This window comes from Ptychodera flava, assembly GCF_041260155.1.
Source record: "Ptychodera flava strain L36383 chromosome 23 unlocalized genomic scaffold, AS_Pfla_20210202 Scaffold_23__1_contigs__length_28996876_pilon, whole genome shotgun sequence".
Taxonomy (NCBI): Eukaryota; Metazoa; Hemichordata; class Enteropneusta; family Ptychoderidae; genus Ptychodera; species Ptychodera flava.
This window is the reverse complement of record NW_027248277.1, coordinates 14,954,023-14,975,984: the sequence shown is the minus strand read 5'-3', so window position 1 is coordinate 14,975,984 and position 21,962 is coordinate 14,954,023. Positions and strand designations below refer to the sequence as shown.

Below are 21,962 nucleotides of genomic sequence, written 5' to 3'. Positions count from 1 at the left end.
AAACTTTGTTGTTACCATTGAGTTAAATAGGGATGGCAGCCATTTTGAATTTTAAATATCGGTAAATGTCTGGTAATTTGTTTCTCTAGTATTGGATTTTACTCGGTGACCATTGTTTTTTATTTGTTTTTCTGTAAGACAATGGTCTTTCACTTTTAAGGAGTATACTTCAAATAAAATATACAAATTGTAATAACCAAACACCGGAATGGAAGACATCGTGCAAGCAAAAAGTGAATAATTATATGAGTTTAATTTTTAAAACACAAATAGATGTCACGCTCAGCTTTGCGTCGTTACTTCAAGTTGCACAAAAGTTTCTCACAGAGTAAAGCAAATTTTATTGGTCAAAACAAATTTGTTATTTTTTACTTGAAAGTCACCCCTTTTTCCTGAAAATTTAATACCAACTCCTCTCACCTTTTCCTTTTAAATTTCTTTTATCGTTATTTATCACAAGCAGGCACTTCGGCATTTGTACAATTTCTTGACAATTTTGTGTCTTTATTTTGACGGCAATCGATTAGAAAAGACAAACAGTAGTACTACGAGTCACTGAGCCCACAATGCACCAGGTGTTGTGGCAGTCTGACTATAGTTAAAGGGCGAGTTCAATCGATTTTTGCTGGTTACTTTTTGATATCCACTGCTATCTTTCACGATACCAGAGTTAGTGGGAGGACCTCTCGTATTGCAGATACCATTGAATGTATCTTTGAGTCCATAAATATATTCTATCATTCTGTTGCGCTCACAAAATTGTGCATGTATCCGGGGAAAAGATATTCTGATGTATCTAAGGCCTCTCGTTAGTCGTCTGTCGCTCAGATTCGCATCCTTTGAAACGTCATGGACTTTTGAATATGAAGGGATTGGCCCATGCAAAATCGGTATTTGACAAATTAATTAATCAATTGTTTAGTAAAATGTGGTGTTAATTTGAGGGTATCATGTGTCAGAAATCGTGTCAACAATGCGATTGTTCATGGAGGACTCGAACTCGTGCAAACTCGTGGTGATTTGAAACTAACGGTAATTACGATTCTTGGTCCCAAACGCTAACAAAAATATCAAAACCAACGGAAACGCTTTGTGGTATGCTTAGTTAGAGCGCCCTCACAAAGGAAGGGGAGATGCGCTTGATAGACAGTCACGGCCACTCTCATGAAAACACGATCATGTGCCAGCATTATGCAAGCTAGCCTCTCTCCATGTCTCATATTGTAACGATATCTCTAGAAAAACCAGACATGACTTTGGACATGTTTTATACCTATCTACTGCTTGAAAAAATTCTTTGTTACTCACCACCTCGCAACAAAGCGCTAATTATCAATAATCGCTGCTGCAATATAGCAACTAATGCATGTATTTGAACAGCCAGACCATTATTCATCCATTACAACATATAGCCTTCGCTAAGGTGTACACACTTGATAAACATATTCACTGCGCATCGCTCGAAGCAAAAGTAGAGATTAGACTTGCTCCAAATATGTTGGCATACAAATATCAAACATAAATTGAACTTGAAGAAATAAACTTCAGCTGACTGCCGGGTTACTGGTAGGCTGTTGCCTAGATCGTTGGATGAACGTGATGCCAGCCAGTAATGGCTGCCGAGAAAAGCTAATTTTAAACGACTGGAGGCTAGTCTAAGTAGAGCTGTCGATGTTTTTTTAATTTGACAGAGTTAACTTTGGTCAGGTCATCTAAGCTTGCATCTGGTTGTGAAAAGCTGTGTCATATTTTAAAATTACAATTGACGGGGCAAAACTTTATCTATCGATTTTTCTGAAGGCGTTCAATTGATAAGACTCTGCAATCGACGAAGTAGGGAACCGTCGTTGTGGGCATCAGATAATCACTTAATAGACATTAATGATAAACCAGAGATCTTCAAATAGTTGCTGGGTCCTGTAGTTCTCATTTTACAAATTTTACGGATGTTGGTAAAGTAGATAGTTAAAGAAATGTGCCTTATCTACTATGCACATATGTTGTATTTAGGATATTTGATTTTTAGCGAGTCCTGCAGCAGAAAGGAAAAAACACAAAACAACTGGAGTATAAATCCTGAAGATCGGTTTAGGATGGCCGTACTCGAAAGCTCCCGGCTTTATGTCCTCATCTGAACTTTTTTGAAGACCCCAAAAGGGTCGCTAGGCGAAGGAAAAACAAACAGATACACTTATCTCATTGATGCTGTATCACTTGATATGCCAGGCACCGAGTGTTGTACAGTGATCACAATATACCAAAAATTAAGCTAGTCAGTTGACAGTTCGTTAGCCTCTTTAGCCTTAACCGGCTTTGATGGGGTCCACAATTCCGAGGTCATCAATGTCAACAGACACCTGCATCTGCTTCAGGTAGAATGCACCTCAGCGACAAATATCAGCATCAAAGTGAAGGCGGCCATTTTGAACCAAATATCGGTAAACGCTAGAATGGAGTTGATGAATTACAATTACCGTGCTCAGTCACGGTACCTCGGCTCCCTATCTATGAGTTGCATTGTTCGCACAATTCTATATTAATTGTGCATTTGCAGGTGAGATACTTGTGAAAGTCGAGCAAGAAAATGCCTTTTTTGACCTTGATTATTATGAATTGTAAATGCTACTTTGTCGTCTGTAAATTATGAATTCAAGTGACTATTTGATAGTTGAAATAAGGCTTACCTAATCGATCAATCATTTATTTTTAATAACTCATATTCTATGATTCTAAAATAGTTATTTTAGACAGTTTTGTACCAAGTGCACGTACATTATTTATGCAGAGACGATGCACTGACCATTCTGGCTCTTGCTTATCGCTTCCTCAAACCAACATGCACATACCTATTATCAGTGATATAATGTTAAAAGTCTCTTTTTGCTTACACTGTCCCGTTACGTAAAAGAGTAAAAATAATCACACCGTTGAAATTCATTAATTTTATTCAAAAGTAACATTTATTAACATTTATCGTCAAATCACGCTAGGCAACAAGTCCTTGCTGTTTTTTATCAGTCGTTGCTATGTCCCGTTGTTAAGGTAAACATACAGCCTCTGATATGCATGTCGTTTTGGATGAAATAACTTTGCCTGATTGCTCAGATATTTAATGTTTTTTTACACAATCGTACAACATCCTTTCGGTTAACTTGATTGGTGTTAGTTGCTATCATAAAATCACTCTCATAACGGCGCTGAATAGAAAATCATAAAACTTGAGAGAAACATGGTGGTGGTAAAATAGACACTATGGGCACCTAAAGGAGGATACCCATCTACTTGGTGCATATATGTTGATTTTAGGATAGGAATGGTGATTTCTACAACTCCTTAATGGAACAGCAAGGCGGGGTATAAATTTTAAAGGTCAGTTTGAAATCGGTCATGTTTCACAGGCGGTGTTTTTCAGTCTTTACCTAAACTTTATTGAAGAGCAAAGGGTCACTAGGTGACAGACAAAACAAAAAAACAAACTAATCTCTTTGATGCGGAATCGATTGATATGCCAGGCACAGGGGATGTAAATTAGGCAGAACTTATAAAAAGTTGAGTTATTTCTTCGTTGATGAAAAAGCACATATTGCATATCGACTGTAAATACGCTACTACTGTAGCCCTCATTTGCTTCGGCGGCGTCAACAAATTCTAACGTCGTCAGTATCACCAAATATTTGCATCTACTTAAGGTAGAATGCGCCCCGGGGACAGATAATCAGACTAAGATCAGGGTAATCACAGTAAGATTTTTTCATGTTGTTAGCGTTTTAAAATTAAAAAAACTTTGTTGTTACCATTGAGTTAAATAGGGATGGCAGCCATTTTGAATTTTAAAAATCGGTAAAAATCTGGAAATTTGTTTTTCTAGTATTGGATTTTACTCGGTGACCATTGATTTTTATTCTTTTTTCTGTAAGAGAATGTTTAAAAATTTATTTGGGAAAGTTTTAGCAAAAGGGAACGTCTTTCACTTTTTAGGAGTATACTTCAAATGAAAAACTGCATTTATGAATACCCAAATTGTTAACCAAACACTGGAATGGAAGACATCGTGCAAGCGAAAAGTGAATAATTATATGAGTTTAATGTTTTTAAAACATTAACAGCTATCACGCTCAGCTCTGCGTCGATTACCTCATTGAACAAAACTTTCTCACAGAATTCAATATTTCCAAAGTACAGCAAAATTCATCGATCAAAACAATTTTTTATTTGAAAGTCAACCCTTTTTTCCTGAAAATATAATACCAATTCCTCTCACCTTTTCTTTTTAACTTTCTTTTATCGTTATTTATCAACAGCGGGCACTTCGGCGTTTGTACAATTTCTTGACAATTTTGTGTCTTTATTTTAACGGCAATCGATTAGAAAAGACAAACAGTGCTATGGGTCTCAACATTAAAATTTGTCACTGAGCCAGCAAATTGGTGTTGTGGCAGTCTGACTATAATTAAAGGGCGAGTTCAATCGATTTTGCTGGTTACTTTTTGATCAAGTGTCCACCGCTATCTTTCACGATACCAGAGTTAGTGGGAGGACCTCTCGTATTGCAAATACCATTGAATTGTATCTTTGAGTCCATAAATATATTCTATCATTCTGTTGCGCTCACAAAATTGTGCATGTATCCGGGGAAAAGATATTCTGATGTATCTAAGGCCTCTCGTTAGTCGTCTGTAGCTCAGATTCGCATCCTTTGAAATATCATGGACTTTTGAACATGAAGGATTTGCCAACGCAAAATCAGTATTTAAAAAATTCACTAAACAATTGTTTAGTAAAACGTGTGGTGTTAATTTGAGGGTATCATGTGTCCAAAATCGTGTTAACAATACGATTGTTCATGGAGGACTCGAACTCGTGCAAACTTGTGGTTATTTGAAATTAATGGTAACTACGATTCTTGGTCCCAAAAGCTAAAAATATCAACACCAACGAAACGCTATGCAGTATGGTAAGTTAGAGCGCCCTCACAGAGGAAAGGCAGATGCGCTTGATAGACAGTCACGGCGACACTCATGAAAACACGATCCTCTGCCAGCTTTATGCAAGCCAGCCTCTCTCCATGTCTCATATTGTAACGATGTCTCCTGAAAAACCAGACATGACTTTGGGCCTATCTGCTGCCGGAAAAATTTCTTTGTAGCACGCGACATTTCAACAAAGCGCCAATTGCACTAATCGACGTCGCAATATAGCAACTAATGCATGTATTTGAACAGTCAGACTATTATTCATCCATTGCCGCGTTACTGCTGGGCTGTTGCCTTGATCGTTGGGTTAAAGTGATGCCAGCCAGTAACGGCTGCCGAGAGGAGCTAAGCTTTAAACAACTGGAGTCTAAGTAGAGCTGTCAGTATTGTTTTAATTTAACCGAATTAACTTTTTTCAGGTCATCCACGTTTGCATCTGGTAGTGAAAAAGCTGTATCGTATTTTAAATTACAATGCATGTGGCACTTTATCAATCTTTTTTTCTGACGGCGTTTAATTGATAAGACTCTGCAATCTGCGAAGGAGGGAACCGTCATTGTGGACATCAGATAATCACTTCATAGACATTAATGATAAACCAGAGCTGTTCAAATAGTTGCTTGGTCCTGTAGTCCTCATTTTACAAATTTCACAAATGTTGGTAAAGTAGAACGCTCTTCATAATTAAAGAAATGTGCCTTATATATGTTATATTTAGGATGGTTGATATTTTAGCAAGTCCCGCAGAAGCCTAGGGGAAAAAAAACCACAAAAAACAAAAAACTCTAGTGTAAATCCTAAATATCCAGAGCTGTCAACTTAATGTCCTCATCTGAACTTTGTTGAAGACCCCAAAGGGTCGCTAGGCGACGGTCAAACAAACATATACACTAATCTCATTGATGCTGTATCACTTGATCTGCAAGGCACAGAGTGATGTGCATTGATCACAATATACCAAAAGTTAAGCTAGCCAGTTGACAGTTCGTTTACCTGTTTAGCCTTAACTGGCTTTGGCGGGGTCTACTAATTCTGACGTCATCAGTGTCAACAGACACCTGCATCTGCTTCAGGTAGAATGCACCTCAGGGACAGATGTATGGACTCTCAAATTGTTAAAATTCTTTTCAGGTCTACCACTTATTGGGTCTCATTTTAAGGCTTTTGAAGTTAGAAAAAAATAATCGTGTTGAAAGCGAAAATTTTCTTTTTCCCATAGAGGCATCAAAGTGATGGCGGCCATTTTAAAATAAACTTGAAATATCGGTAAATGTTAGGTAATTTGTTTCTCTATAGCAATATTTCATTGTTAATTTGGTAGGAGAATGGTACAAAGTCTCATTGTAATAAGTCTGAGCAACACTTTAAGTTTTTACATTTGAGGCGTATAATAGCTTTCTCACAATAAAAGACAGCATTCATACATATCCAATTTGCTATCCAAAACACTGGGTAGAAGACATGGCACCGAAAAGTGAATCATAATACAATTTGAATGACCTGAAAAAAATTAGCTGCTATCAAACTCAGCTTTTCACTAATGACATGATTTGTTTTGCATAATTGAATATTTCTTATATTTTCGTTATTGTTTACACATTTGTAAAATCCACTTACAAATCAGTCATGGTTTAATCATTCTGTTGTGAAAGAAATATCTTAATATGATTTTCCTACCACAGCTACCGGAAAGAGGTAGATTTTAATAATTACCGAAAGATTTTTATTTCCTTAATTGGTGTTAATTACCATGCACTGTCACGTTACCTCGGCGCCCTAACTGTGAGTCGACTTCTCTTCATTGATTTGGCATTGGCATGTGAGAAAAAACCTTTATTGATCTTGATTATATGAATCGAAAGGGCTACTTTGTCGTTTGTAAATTATGAATTCAAGTAATTATTTGACAGTTGAAATAAAATAAAGCTTGCCTCATCGATCAACAAGTTTATTGTCAATAACGCAGAACATGTTAAAATTCATATTTTTTACTTTAAAACGATTATTTTAAGACAGTTTTGTATTTAAGCATAGACGATGCACTGACCATTACGACACTTTCTTAATGCTTCCTCAAACCAACATACACATACCTATTATCAGTGACAAAATATTGAGTCTCTTATTGCTTACATTGTCCCGTTACAGGAAAGAGTAAAAATAATCACACCGTTGGCATTCATTTATTTTAGATTCAAATGTAACCTTTAATCGTCAAAGTCACGCTAGGCACGAAGTTCTTGCTATTTTTATCAGTCGTTGCTATGTTGCGTTGTTAAGGTAAACATACATCCTCTGAGATGCATGTCGTTTTGGATGACTTATAACTTGCCTGATCGCTCAGATATTTAATTTTTTCAGACAATCGTACAACATCCTTTCGGTTAACTTGATTGGTGTTAGTTGCTATCATAAAATCACTCTGATGACGGCGCTGAATAGAAAATCATAAAACTTGAGAGAAACATGGTGGTGGTAAAATAGACACTATGGGCACCTAAAGGAGGATACCCATCTACTTGGTGCATATATGTTGATTTTAGGATAGGAATGGTGATTTCTGCAACTCCATAATGGAACAGCAAGGCGGGGTATAAATCTTAAAGGTCATGTTTCACAGGCGGTGTCTCTCAGTCTTTACCTAAACTTCAAAGGGTCGCTAGGTGACAGACAAAACAAACAGACTAATCTCTTTGATGCAGAATCGATTGATATGCCAGGCACAGAATGGTGTAAATAGGGCAGAACTTGTAAAAAGTTGAGTTATTCATTCGTTGATGAAAAAACACATGCTGCATATCGACATTACGTTATCGTTTTGGCCTTAATTTGCTTTGGCGGGTCTACAAATTCTGGCGTCATAAGTATCACCAGACACCAGCATCTACTTACAATAAAATGCGCCTCGGGGACAGATATTCGGGCGCTAAAATACTTAATTATTTTCTTATCTACCACTTTTGGGGTTCATTTTAAAGATCTTCGAGAAAGAAAGTTTCCAGCAACGTAGCTTTTAAAATCGAACTTCTTTCAACGGAAATAACACGTGGACGACAGCCACTTTGAATTGCAAATGTTGGTAAATGTAAGTTAAAGTAAGAAGGTGAATTCCTTGTTGTTACTCCTCAAGCTTTAAGATGTGCACCTGCTGCAGCTGGTAAACCAGAATAATATCGAAAAAATGATAGTCCTAATATCAGTTCCTGGGGGCATTATACCTTAAAATTAGTATAACATCACCTCCAGGTCACCGCTCTTTCCAACTTCTCCCCACACAGAAACTGTCCAGCATGGGATTATAACACATGCATAATACTACTGTTCTCGGTGTTTATCTACATCAGCCCAATGTTTTGACACCTTTCACGAAACGCGTATGTGATTGGATAAAATGGCTGTTCTGAGCATTTATAATTACCCCTAGGCCTATGTACTGGTCAGACATCATGTTGCCTATATAATAGTAGTTCTAAACATAGACAGTAGAGGGAAGTCCCCCTCTACTGTCTATGTTCTAAACTACAAAAAGCTGTTACACTACTAAAAAGTTTCGTTTGAGACGCCATGCCGAGTTCCTTCTCAGTGGGTTCTAACATAGGGGTGGATTTAGATCAGACGCTACAAGACAGCAAACGATACAGAAATTGTGTGACATACATTAGAACTGAACATTCATCTACATTGAAACGTTGAATATATTGTACAGTATAGCAGTCGAAAAATCCGAACTTCGGTCATATGTTTTCACCGTGACGTGACGCAACAAACATGGAGGTAGCTCCATGCAACAAATGACTCAATCGCCACGCTAAAACCCGGATGTTTCGCGACGAGAATAAAGAGAATATATCACCCCTATTAGTAACAATTAACCCTATTTGTAACACTAACCCAATTTGTAACAAAAGTTAACCCAATTTGTAACAAAACCTAATTTCAAATAAAACTTGGCTGTATTTGTTGAAATCTTCATGAAATATGCATATTTGTATGTTGGGGGCAATTTTCTTTTTCTGTTAATTTTTTTGTTGTTGAAATCTTGATGACATAGGCATATTTGTATGTTCGGGCCAATTTCTTTTTTTTTCATGTCGATACTCATTATTGTTACATGATTGTTACAAATAGGGTTGTCACGTTACCCTATTTGTAACAACCAACCCTATTTGTAACCAAAGTTAACCCCATATAGGGTTAGTATGATTTCTGTCAGAAAACAAGATTTTTTAACATTTTTGACCGAAATTGGTGAAAATTGCCCCGAAACAAACTTTTGGCATGTATCTGCACGACTTGATTATATCTTACGAGTAGGCCTCTTACCACTAGGGACCTGCACAACGTAATTTAATCTGATGAGCAGTTTCGGAAAAATGACTTTCGACAAGAAAATTGCCCTCAAAAATAAACATATGCATATTTCATCGAGATTTCAACAAATACGGCCAATTTTTTTTTGAAAATTAGGTTTTGTTACAAATTGGGTTAGCTTTTGTTATATATTGGGTTAGTGTTACAAATAGTTTTGATTGTTACAGATAATGTTGACACGTCACCCCTATTTGTAACAATAAACCCTATTTGTAACAAAAGCAGTTTCAGAAAAAATGACAAGGAAAAAAATTGTCCCAAATGATCACGATTTAAACAAATACGGCCATTTTTTTTTGAAAATTCGGTTTTGCTACAAATTGGGTTAATTTTTTGTTTCAATTGGGTTAGTGTTACAAATACGAAGTTGTCCTTTATTTTACCATTTTTAGGTACATGTCGCAGTTTAAACCACAGCGGAAGAAATTAGTCTCCTTGGGTGGCCATGGGGGGGGGGGGGTTGATTTTTGTGCAACGGTTTACCATATTTGATTTTATTGACTTTGACTGTGATATTTCAAATAAAGATTTCAACTCCGCACCGTCTGACTGCTTTATATATTACCGACAAGTCCTTATCTCCTCTCCAACTTGTGTATACACCACTATAATTGCTCCGAAAACATTGCCAACTTGCTAATCCGCTGTCCGTATCAGCGGATTAATTGATTGAGTCAACACCACAGTCGTCACACACGTAGTCCTTATTTTACTACAATAATTCAAATTTCACTCTTCAATTATCTTAAGTGAGACTGAAGCAGAAATAGTAGGTACTCATTTTGCTAAGCAAGGAGGCTGATTCACAACATTCATCAATGACATTACCATCCATGCCAAGGCTTGTACAGTCTGGTACAATTTAAGATTTCGCGCCCACACCTTGCTTTGTTTTGTTGTCAAGGAAAACAAAATGTTAGGACATTATATGTTGTGTTTGATTGACAATTTGACAGTGTAAAGGTATATGAATATTTTACCGTGGGTAGATTGTGCCTATGGGAGACAGATAATAGTACTCTCAGTTCTTTACTTTCCTCATGATTGTGCGACTTAAACTATGGGGGCTAATTTAATTTATCGGAGTAAGAAAATTTTATCCTATTTTTTCTGAATTCGTAAGTTGTATTGTTCTCCGTAGAGTTATCACGGGGATTTTGACTTTTTGTTTCTGTCTCGACATTTTAACTTCTTTCGAATATTCCTGCATTTGTCTCTTTCTGCTCTAGATAATAATTCGTCTACAAATAACGTGCTGCCACCCGGGGCTACCACATGAAGGCATCATGTGAAACTGTTTAACGATTTGCATCTTTAAATGTCATCCATCGATAAGCGGGCGAGTCGCTACTTGCATCAACATATTCGAATCCTTGCCAGGATCTAGTAAAACCTGGTACAGTTTGAGATTTCTGGCTTTGTTTTGTTTCGTTGTCAAGGAAACAAACACTTAAGGTCACGACATGTTATCTGTGTTTGACCATTTGACGGGGTAAAAGATTGCTGTGCTATTTGACAGCAGATAGTATGAACCTCGAGCACAGATGTTCTGACAGTGTCATTTTTTCATACGTTTCTGTTCTACCACTTTTTGAGTTTATTTCAAAGGTCTTGGAGCAAGAAACCTTCCATTGTCCCAGACTGTTTTTCGGAAATGGAAAGTTTTATTTTTTCTCTCTAGAGTTAACACAGGGACAGCGTTCATTTTGAATTTCAATATAGGCCTTCTTAGATAATTTGTTTCGTGAGCACCTGACTATCTGTCTGGTTTCCGTTCTTTCCCAGTTGGTCGCATTCAATCTCCTTTTCTTAGCCCTAGTGTACTTTTCACAAAGTTATGGAAACAAGATTGTGTGCACGTGGTTGTTACGTGTAAATACATGTAGCTATTTCACGGCAGTCCTGCAGTTTTCGCTTTTATTTAAAGGCTTGACAACATTTTTTAGTTTTTTTCGAGCACTCGACTTTGTTAGACAGAACTTACGTAGAAACATTTATGTTTTGTGAACATAAAGTTGTTATATCGTCTTTTCAACTGTATTTTGTGCCTCAGTATGTGGTCACGACTGCTCAGTTTGGCCGATTTGCCTGTGTATCTTCTGATATTGACATTACCATCATATTCCCTTAATAAATCAAAGGGGCTGTAGCTTTAAACCACTTAAAAAATCAATATTTAAGACATCAAGCCGTGAAGCTTGGCACAAAGTAACTTTACAGTTTTTTGTTCAGCTCGACATCCCGTGCAGAAAGTGATGCAAATGAGGCTAACGTTTACAAAAGTTGCATTATATAACGTTGATATTGGAAATGACACTTGTTAAATAAATTATTCATATTAACAATCCATAGAAACGAAACACTTCTAGGAAAGGACTGAACATGTACGGTTTTTCATTTCAGGTGGTCAACTAAGACTTGGATTGTAATACGTCTTTGGATAAGAAGGGTGATTAAACCGTTCAGCGAGAATTTCAAACCTGAGTTGGCATTTAACTCTGGTGTCATGATATTAGACTTCATGATCCGTTTGATTTACAATGACATTATCTCCGCTTGACCTCAGTAAAAAGGGACACGCGCTGAAACCAAATGCATTTTTTCTTTTAGATCGCCAGAAAGATCGTGAACAATAGATTCATTTGGGGTCGGAGGTCACTTTACTGGCGGCGTTAATTCCCATTTTAAGTTAATTTTGTAGCATATTTTGAGCAGTTTGTGTAATGATTATGCTTTGGAAGTTGTGTCTATCTTTTTTGTTTGGCAGCTTTCTGCGTAAAAATATAAACCTGTCCTCACTTAGCATGTTATCTCTGTTTAGATGATTGCCAGGTGGCTAGGAGATGTGCGAAATTTAACCCTTCACATCGATGACAAAGATCTCTAGCAGCTGAGAACGGTCGCCATGCATGGTAAATATACAAACAATGCTATCTGTGGCTACTGTACATACATTAATTTTCGACCACAGGAAAAGCAAAAGAGTAATATTTATCACCGTTAATGAGAGTGACGAATAGCGATGGAAAGACGGACAGAAGTTTTGAGTAAGACGTGTATGATCAGATCAAAACGCCGCTTTGAATATACTTTGGGCCAGTTGTAATATCAATATTGCATAACATTGTTTCCTTGTCCATTGTTGTGCATGTGATGGAGTAGGAGCCAAGGGTAAAGCTTGGACTGCTTTATATAATGCGTCTTTCCTTTGTACCCAGCCTAATTGCTGACATATGATACTTGCTAAAGACAGGACGCAATTAACTCTTTTTAGTAGCGCAGAAATTTCATAAGTATACTTCGATCAAAAAGAAATCTCTAGGATAAAAACTCCCAACAGAAAAAAATGCTAGTCTTTAGTCTACCCGTACACCTCCCCGTAGAAATTACTTATTTTAATATTTTCCCTGCACAATCAAATTCTTACAGCATGATATTAAATGTACAAATTTCAGAATAGATAATCAGGTATTTTGAATTTAATGCAACAATGTGTGGCAACTAGTGTACGGCTTCTTTGTACCGAAATGACACTAAAGCAAATAAGAAATTACTCTTATTTGAATAGCAACGTTGGGGTGATATGATTTATAATTCTAAGTAAATAAGGCACTGATTCTAGATAGCCATTTATCATTTTAAATTACTGTTTAGCCAAATCAGTGGTAAGCCTGGTTGGGAGAAATTGTATACATCTAATATCGAGTAAGTGCCACTATCCTATGATACGAATACACAAACAAATCATAAGAAAATTTTGCATTGGAAATTGTTGTGTCCATGAATCAAAAGGTTTGAAGGAGAAGTAAACATGCAACGCCTAGCACGTCGGATCCGAAAAATTAAAAATTAACTGATTGTGATAAGTGACGCCTACATGGGCAAATTAGTCTTATCTGTTAAAACCTTCATAACAGCATAATGACTTAAAGTAATTACTTATTAATTGAACGCTATTTATTAACACATTTTTATGGCAAGACGTGTTTGAAAGGTTAGTTTATCATTAAAAGACGAGCATTCCTTTATATGTTCCAGCCAATCAAGTTGCTCTTTCATTCAGCCTGACAACACTGTAAAGACTTTGTTCTACGCGCACATTAGCCAGTAACGCCACGGGATCTAACAGAAGATCAGCACCATGATGTATGTACTCGGGGATCTGAACATTTAAAGGGTTACTTTATGTGACGTTATTTATTATTTGTTAACAGTATAACTCGAGTTATCCTATTTAATGGACATTATATAATTTCCTGCAAAGTATTATAATATAGGATGTCACTTCTCTTTCTTGTAGGATGTTTTCATCCCTATTCGCAGTGCTGTTCGTCAGCAAGATATCATTTTCAACGGCACAAGGTAACATAGCGAACGTCTTTATATGTTATTCGACACACAGCACTTGTTAAATTTTAGTGTATTGTTTGATTTGGTTCCAGAGAGCGCATGACAAAAGCTCACAAGTTCATTTTATTGTGTATATAATATTCTTGGATTGAAAACGTATTTATGTAAGCTTATTTATTAATTGGCTAATTATATTTTAATTTGTTCATTTATTTAATATGTATTAATTTATGTTCGGATTGCAGATGTTGGTGTTAAAAGCTTCGACATCACAATCCCTACTCTCCCGCTTGATACTTCTCACTGCACAGCAGCTACACCTTACACGTTTGACATCACTCTTTGTGAAATAAGTGGTAAAGAGGCGACCGTGACTAAAGTAGAGGTTTACTATACCGATAATATAAACTATGAAGATGCAATTGATAAGACGGTTCCCGTCGAAGCAGACCTTGGTGGAACTCCTATTGTTGTGCCAGCAGATGGCGAGGACACAAGTGCTGCTCTTACAGCTAACATGTTAGCATATGATCCGTGTTCATTTTCGCATATATGTGTTGTAACGACAGCAGACAATGATGATTATTACGCGAATGATGACGCGTGCATTCCTCTCGATGGCGGAACAACTAGTACAAGCAATTGTCCGCCAAGTATGTCATAGTTTTTTCATTGCCCGGTAATTCAAGCGCTTAAAGGTGTCATTCAGAACTGCCAGCTATAGCCTACATAATCACGAGTTCTTCACTGAATACTCATTTATTTGAAAATTTAATGTATTATCGATCTTTAAAGAATATTTCAGAATGCTTTAATGCAAACTGGTGCAAAGTCAATAGCATTTTGAGTAAATATGTCAAGATAACCATCCCAAGTTCATGATTTTATTTTGTTCAAAGTTTTAGAGTATGAAATGTGTCCACTTGCGGTACAGGGTACGTTTGGTGCTTATGTGACTCTATTTATGATTTATGGAAGCTGTGTATTGACAGGATATATGAGGTTATGACGAAAATACCGCAAAGGATGCACGAGGACATTGGCGCAGCGTATCTATCGCCCGACGCAAAGCGGAGGCGATGCGCGGCGCCAATGTCCTCGTGCATCCTTTGCGGTATTTTCGTGATAACCTTATTATACATCTTACATTCCTGACTGGGACATCAAATTGTCAGAATAGTGACCGTTTTCATGCAATGTCAAGAATTTTTCTTCCGATTTATAGCGCTAGTGTGGAACGCTATCTCGGACGCGCTTCTGTCAGTTCTGAACAGTGTGTGTGCACTACACACGTACGTACAGAGCGCGCGAGACATGTTCTGGCACACGTCCAATGAGTCCCTTGAAACCGTTCAACAGTGAACGCGCAGATACAGCCGCAGGAGATACGGCGCCTTGAAACCGTACGTGTTATGGTACGGGCGTTCCGTACGGCTTTTTAGCGCACGCAAAATTATATCGTTCTCGATGGTAGATGTATATAATACAGAATATTACCTGTTCCTGTTTAGCATGAGCATAAAAGGCACTCTCTCTCTCTCTCTCTCTCTCTCTCTCTCTCTCTCCTCTCTCTCTCTCTCTCTCTCTCTCTCTCTCTCTCTCTCTCTCTCTCTCTCTCTCTCTCTCTCTCTCTCAGAGAATTGTGAAGATCCCGGGGAACTGCAAAACGGCCAGAGAGACAGCGACGATTTTTCTCACAGGGCTGAAGTGAAGTATACTTGCAACGAAGGATACACACTAAGTGGCGACGATACACTGACGTGTTATGATGGTACCTGGATAACGACGTACAACTTGTGAAGAAGGTTTGAATTTTGTTTATTGTATTCGTCAAGCACATATTGAAACAGAGATATATATTTCCTTTAATGCTACAAAACACACACACACAAAGTAAATTTCTGTTCATGCATCATGAAATCCTCAGACGGACAGAACTACATTATCGTTAGATCTTTACGATCAACTATATGGTTGGGACGTACCATTATATTGTGTTTTAGGTGGTGAAGAAATTTGACAAATAATATTTGTTTTGGTGGCGACATTTTGAAACAAGCTCGAAGCGTTTGTTTAACAGCGTAGATTTATCAGTATTGGTTATGTAAGCACATAATAATTGTATGAAGATTTGGTAGAGCCGATATGTGAAGTTGCCCTCATTTTCCGTTATAGTCTCAAATATTAGTACTTGCAATAGCTTGTGTTATTATTTAACGCTAGGCTTTAAGCATCGATTACTTTAGTTTCCCATGAAATTTACAATTGAGAACAAAAAGTATTTATCACTTTTTTGTTTTTTTTCAGAAAATCCGGGTAAGAATTTAAAGGATATCTTGAAGAAACATAATTCAGTGGAAAATGAGGATTGCTAACGTGTCATTACTTTTTACGCTTCGCCAAATATTCAGGAATTTCTCTCATTGCCTAGAACATTTGGAGGAAATACGTTCATTGCATTTTGCCGATAAAAGAAACCGAGACAATAGCGATGAACCAACTGTCAAGTTCGACCTTCATGTGTGCCATTTTGGTGGAGGAAGTGGGTCTATTACAGACGTCAAATTCTACTACATGGATACCGATACGTACGATGCCGCTTCGTCAAAGCATTCCCCCGAACACTCGACAAAGTTGACGGCAGAAGTCGACGCCGACGGAGACCATACATTCAGCGACCAGGAAGTCGAACTGACTGATGATGATAAGTGTGAAGATTATTCGTATCTATGCGCATTTATTGTTGTGACCGACGACACCGACAACGGGAATGACTATTCATGCATCAAACTAGATTTATCTGAGATAAGCACCTTCAACTGTCCGGGTAAGAATCCTTCGAAATACTGTTTTTATCAAGTTTTCAAAAATGTTAATAAAAGGTGACTAAGCAGCACATTTAGACTGATATGTTCTGAAGTGATAATCTTACATAAATATTTACTACTTTATCTACTTTCAGTGTATCAATCTTAAGCGTATCATTGCGAATCTTTCAACAGTGATCAATGATATCTGTCATTGCATAAATGATTTTAGAGGAGTAGATTCCAGCATTGTTTCACCCCGTATCTTTTACCGGACTTTTCTTTGTTTTCTAACCATTTTCCTTCTTTTCTTCTTCTTCTTCTTCTTCTTCTTTTGTTCGTTTGGTTTGAAAAAAATATTATGTTCTCTTTCAAAAGATGTATCAGCGGAAGAATTCAAGGTGACAAGCCCTGACCCAGAGGAAATTTCGTACACACCAGAAGAAAACACGGACATCGAATTCGAAATCAAGGCCGGTGCAGAAATAGAAGATGGCACTATCTCTGGCGTAGAGATCTACTTCACTGATAACGAAGACTTCTATGCTGATGACGTCATCAAGTCAGAGAAGTTCGAGGCAACTGAAGTGGATCCCAAGGCAATCACCGAGGACAACGACGTTGACGTCAAAGGCAAGGCATCAGTAAAACCGGACGAAGAACAGTGTGCTCTGTACACCCATATGTGTGGAAAGCTCATTGTGACATCAACGGACACCATCACAGATAACAACGTTCAGTGCATCCCTACTGATGAGGAAAATGCAGGAGAGATTGACTGCGGAGGTAGGGCCACCTGTGTACTTTTCATGTTTTCCTTTGAATAGAGTTTTCTTGCCCATCAAGATACGAAGATTTGCTATACGTGAGGGCTTTGAATTCACACTTATCAAAACACGACGTAAAATTTAAGTGAAGATAATTTAAATGTAAAAATAAGACCACTCAAATGCAAAGTTTCTGTTGATATTAAACGATGATCCAATTTACTTGATGTCTGTTCATTCAATCTCAATTTGTTTGATTCTCATTACCATTATCTTATGGCGACCTATTTCGAGACACTAAACTTAAGCTTGTCTTTCAAACCATGCGCTACGTATATGTAACCGAAGAAAGCAAATTGTATGTTGTTGTAAAGCAACTACAGTGTGTAAAATCATTGATATAATCCTTTTATATTCAAATATATTTTTATTCTCAACAGACAGCGCAGCTGCAGTGGTTGGAGTTGGCAAATATTCCGTCTTGGCCAGTGTTATCTTCGTCTTGGCTTCCTACCTCTTTTAAGCAGTCACACACCTAAGGTAAGTCCAGCATATTTGTCTGTGTATATTCTACATGGACGATTGTTGACAGGAACACGAAGGAATGTTTTGAGAATGTGGTGACGCTGTGGAGACTGATGGTACGGAGGGCGTTTACAATCACCAAACTCAAATTTAACAAAGCATTAGAGGGGAAAGTGTATCGATAATCAGGAAGTGGCAACATTTTATTTTCGTTCATAGATGACAAACGATGCTTCTAGTCTGGCCATCTCGTTAATTTTCAAAGAACTACCGGCGCTCTTCTGCTGCTACAAATGAAATCAGAATACATCAGTTGATAAACTCAATGTTTCAATTTTTTCTTTCAGGTCTTTGGGACTGTGGTTTACTTTCGAATACGAAACTATGAGACACCAGAAATAAGCGCTTCACCGATCGATAGAGTGAGATCACTGCCCTGTATTGTGTCTATGTAAACTTGTTGCGCAGATCGATTTTAGAATTCTAAGCTAAACCCGAACAAATGCCATGTACAATTTGTTATCGACCATTTAAGGTAAAATGTGCTTCGGGAACAGATATTTGGACTTTCAAATTTTCATATGATTTGTAAGAGCATTGTTCAAAGTACCCTTGAGGAAAGTTTGAGCAATATTAAGTCTTTCGAAGCACATTCTATCTTAGGAACTTACCTAAATATATTTGATGACCTACGGCTGTTTTGACAGATCATATTGTCTTCTCGTACCGTCCATGAAGCAATTGCTGATGTTTCGGTCCCAGTAGACTGTAAAATAGTTAATAATAGCAAAACTATCCCAAAGAGGATGTTATTTTCTTGTACTTCTTAAAATATCTCCAAACCACTGTTTCGAAATTACTATGGACTGTTTGTGTGCATTTTTATTTGTATGTACATTTTACATACTTTACAAAACTTTTTACAACGAAAAAGCTCTTAGAGAAATGTCCCTCGAGTATTTTATAATGTTTTGCAACTTGACATGTATATGTTTATCCGCATCGGAAAACATTTAACATGCTTGAAGTTTCAAGATAATTCTAGAAATGTAACCATGACAACTGATGTTGGGCGGTTGACGGTGCTATGGATGACACGGATAAAGTAGAGAATGTGTCGTTTTGTTCGTGAACGACTCCGTACCTGACGCCCTCATCGGTAGGAAAGATGCAGTCGCCAAGGAGAACTCTTCTGTCATATCTAAACGGAAATTTATTCAAAGGATCCTGTTAGATTGAACATTTGAGTTAAGCACATAGATGATCTACTTTGCTGGTGACTGTATTAACATTACTAGGATATGTATCAAAACTTAAAATATATAAGATGCTTTTTTCACATGTGTAAACCTTTATCACAAGAAGTGTACTGGTACTTCTGTGATACAATCTTGTGTTTGAAATAAATGGTTTAATAAGCTAGTTTATATCACGTGTATGTTTATTTCTGGCAAGCTAAAGATGTGAGCTAATTTTGTGTCAGTTTGTTGTTTTATGATGACGATGATGATGATGATGATGATGATGATGATGATGATGATGATGATGATGATAATGATGATAGCCATGATGATTATGGTGATGGTGATGGTCTGGCTGTTTAGATGATGATGATGATGACAAAGACGACGACGACGACGACGACGAGATGATGATGATGATGATGATGAGCATGATGAGCATGAGGAGCAGGAAGAGGATAAACGATGACTCTTAGACAGAGATAATGACGATCACAATTAAATGATGATTATTTAAACAATGTTTATTGTGATGATGGTCGATTTTACAGTCTAGAGATTATGTGTTTGTGACTTTACTCGCAGACAGGCAGATGATGTAATAATGGCTTAATATAAGCATTTCCTGACCAAAAATTTAAAATATCAGGTAGGTGTGGAATCAAGGGTTGGTCGTCAGAATTAAATTGTAATTGCAAATCAACTGACAGTGCCTAAAATAATAATTTCGCTTCCATCATCGCTGTAAGGCCTCGCTCTGGCATTGATTGTCTGATTGTCTGTCTAAATTTGTTCCTGAACGATTCCTAATCTTACGCCCTCAACGGTAAGGGTGAAGCACTCACCAAATTTTGGCGAACGAGAACTCTTTTGCTATAATCTAAACGGAAATTTATCCCAAAATATCCCGATAGATTGAACTTTGGAGTTAAGCATGTAGATTGTCCAGTTTGTAGGCGACTGTATTTACATCGCACATAAAATATATCGAAGATATTAAGATTTTTTTACAAGTGTAAACTTTTTTATCACCAGAATTATCCGCATACTTTTGTGATACATTCTCGTGTTTGATATAAAAAGCTTACCAGGCTAGTTTTCATCACACTTCCTATGTATGGCTTTAATTTCTGGCAAACTGAAGGTGTGAGCTCATTTTATGTCAGGTAATTGTTTTATGATGATAGTATTGTGAGACTTATGATGGCGACGACTACGATGCAGGTATTGACGACGACGACGACGAGATGACGACGACGATGGTAATGATGATAATGATGATGATTGCTAAACGATACCTTGTAAAGCAGCAATAATGATGATCTGTGTCGACGGTTATGTGTGTGAGAGAGAGAGAGAGAGAGAGAGAGAGAGAGAGAGAGAGAGAGAGAGAGAGAGAGAGAGAGAGAGAGAGAGAGAGAGAGAGAGAGCCCAATGCAGTTGCAAGGTATAATCTTCAATTTTGCTTTCGCTGGATTCCCGATGAACTTAAAGAAACTGATGTCTTCAACAAAGATTTATTTTCCTCAAGTAACCGTCCCGCACCTGCCTAATTGTTTTTATCAGCCTATCACTAAGGCTGACAAGTTGTTGCATAACAGCGCCACCAACGGTGGAATGTACTGGCAACCACATTAAAAACGTGTGCCTGCAAGCGAAATACACTTCATTAAATTATATCTTCAAGTATTTTTAATCAAAAGTGTTGACGTAGAGATTGCCAATACTTAAATGAGGGTTTCCATAATGTCGTATCTCATGTATGTTTAGTAAGCAGGAACGTTACTATATTATGTAAACAAAGTTATTAGGCCGTTATAATCTCTGTTAACGGAGGGCGCTGTTTCACGAAAACCATTGCAAGGTTTTTGATAGGACATATCACATCCACATCTTTTCCTCATTTTTATCAAAAGCCATATGTCGTACTATTAAAAGAGGAAAACAACTGCCTGTACATGCTTGAGGTAAATGATAATATTAAAATACTATGCTCTGTTCTGAGGGTCAAAACAAGTGAATGGAGAAGTGCATAATATATCGAGGTGTGAATAATTTTCAAAAATGGGATACTAGCCAACCTTTCACTACACAGTCTCTGTGTGTTCGGCCGGACAACATCTACCGGCCACGCTTGTTATCGTACCCTATCATGCATGTCTTGTTTTATTTGAAATATTGATCCTCACTTGTATCTATACATTAGAATTACATACGTTGACAGAGGACCATTGACAAAACTTTATATATTGTCTGAAGTCAATATCGACATTTGGATATGTGTATGTATTATCTAACGTCTAATCGTTGCACATAACATATCACCTGCACTCAATGCGTTTGTAATAGATATATCGGACATTTAGCTCGAACGATATAATACACAAGATTGCACTATAGAGGGCGCAAAACGGTGTAAAGTAATGAAGTTCGAAGCCAGCTACTTAATAATTAGCAAAAAACAAACCATGTAGTGAAGGACAGCAGGTCTATCTTAGTGCAAATACCAGAATAATATAAAACACGAATTTTATTTAGTGATTAGTGATTAATATCTGATGAAACTACATTTCAGATGAATGTTTTGTATTTTTGGATTAATACGTCTAAACCATTTAAAGGCACATTATTAAGGTTAACATCGCCAGTAAAAATATTACTTCTTCTTTTTGGCGTGAAGGGATTCTCTGTATTTCCGTACTAGCCAGTGAGTGTTCATGCATAGCATTTCCATCTAGTATGTGAAATAATTCGTTTATAAAAGAGCTCATGCGATATTTTAGTTCATATATTATCCAGATCCCATCACAATTAATGTACATAACCGAGAATGAGTGATGAGTAATGCTTTGGAAACTAATAATTTTAATATGGAAGGTACTCAATGACTATTCGGTATAAATTTAAAAATTGCAGAAATCCCCTTTT

General features: G+C 37.2%; 1 protein-coding gene across 1 annotated transcript; it reads left to right on the top strand.

Moving 5' to 3' along the window:
• Positions 1–13,645: 13,645 nt before the first annotated feature.
• On the top strand, positions 13,646–19,220 carry LOC139123771 (uncharacterized). Its single transcript, XM_070689925.1, has 6 exons — positions 13,646–13,706; positions 13,940–14,347; positions 16,126–16,521; positions 16,880–17,287; positions 17,709–17,808; positions 18,141–19,220. Exons 1-5 carry the CDS (start codon positions 13,646–13,648, stop codon positions 17,789–17,791), a joined length of 1,356 nt encoding a protein of 451 aa, XP_070546026.1. The 3' UTR covers positions 17,792–17,808; positions 18,141–19,220.
• Positions 19,221–21,962: the final 2,742 nt, after the last annotated feature.

Bases quoted from the DNA above. Each gene is read 5' to 3' on its own strand.
- LOC139123771 (XM_070689925.1), top strand. From the start codon at position 13,646: ATGTTTTCATCCCTATTCGCAGTGCTGTTCGTCAGCAAGATATCATTT. The intron at 13,707-13,939 runs GTAACATAGCGA...TTCGGATTGCAG, and splicing joins ATCATTTTCAACGGCACAAG to ATGTTGGTGTTAAAAGCTTC. The intron at 17,288-17,708 runs GTAGGGCCACCT...TATTCTCAACAG, and splicing joins AGGAGAGATTGACTGCGGAG to ACAGCGCAGCTGCAGTGGTT.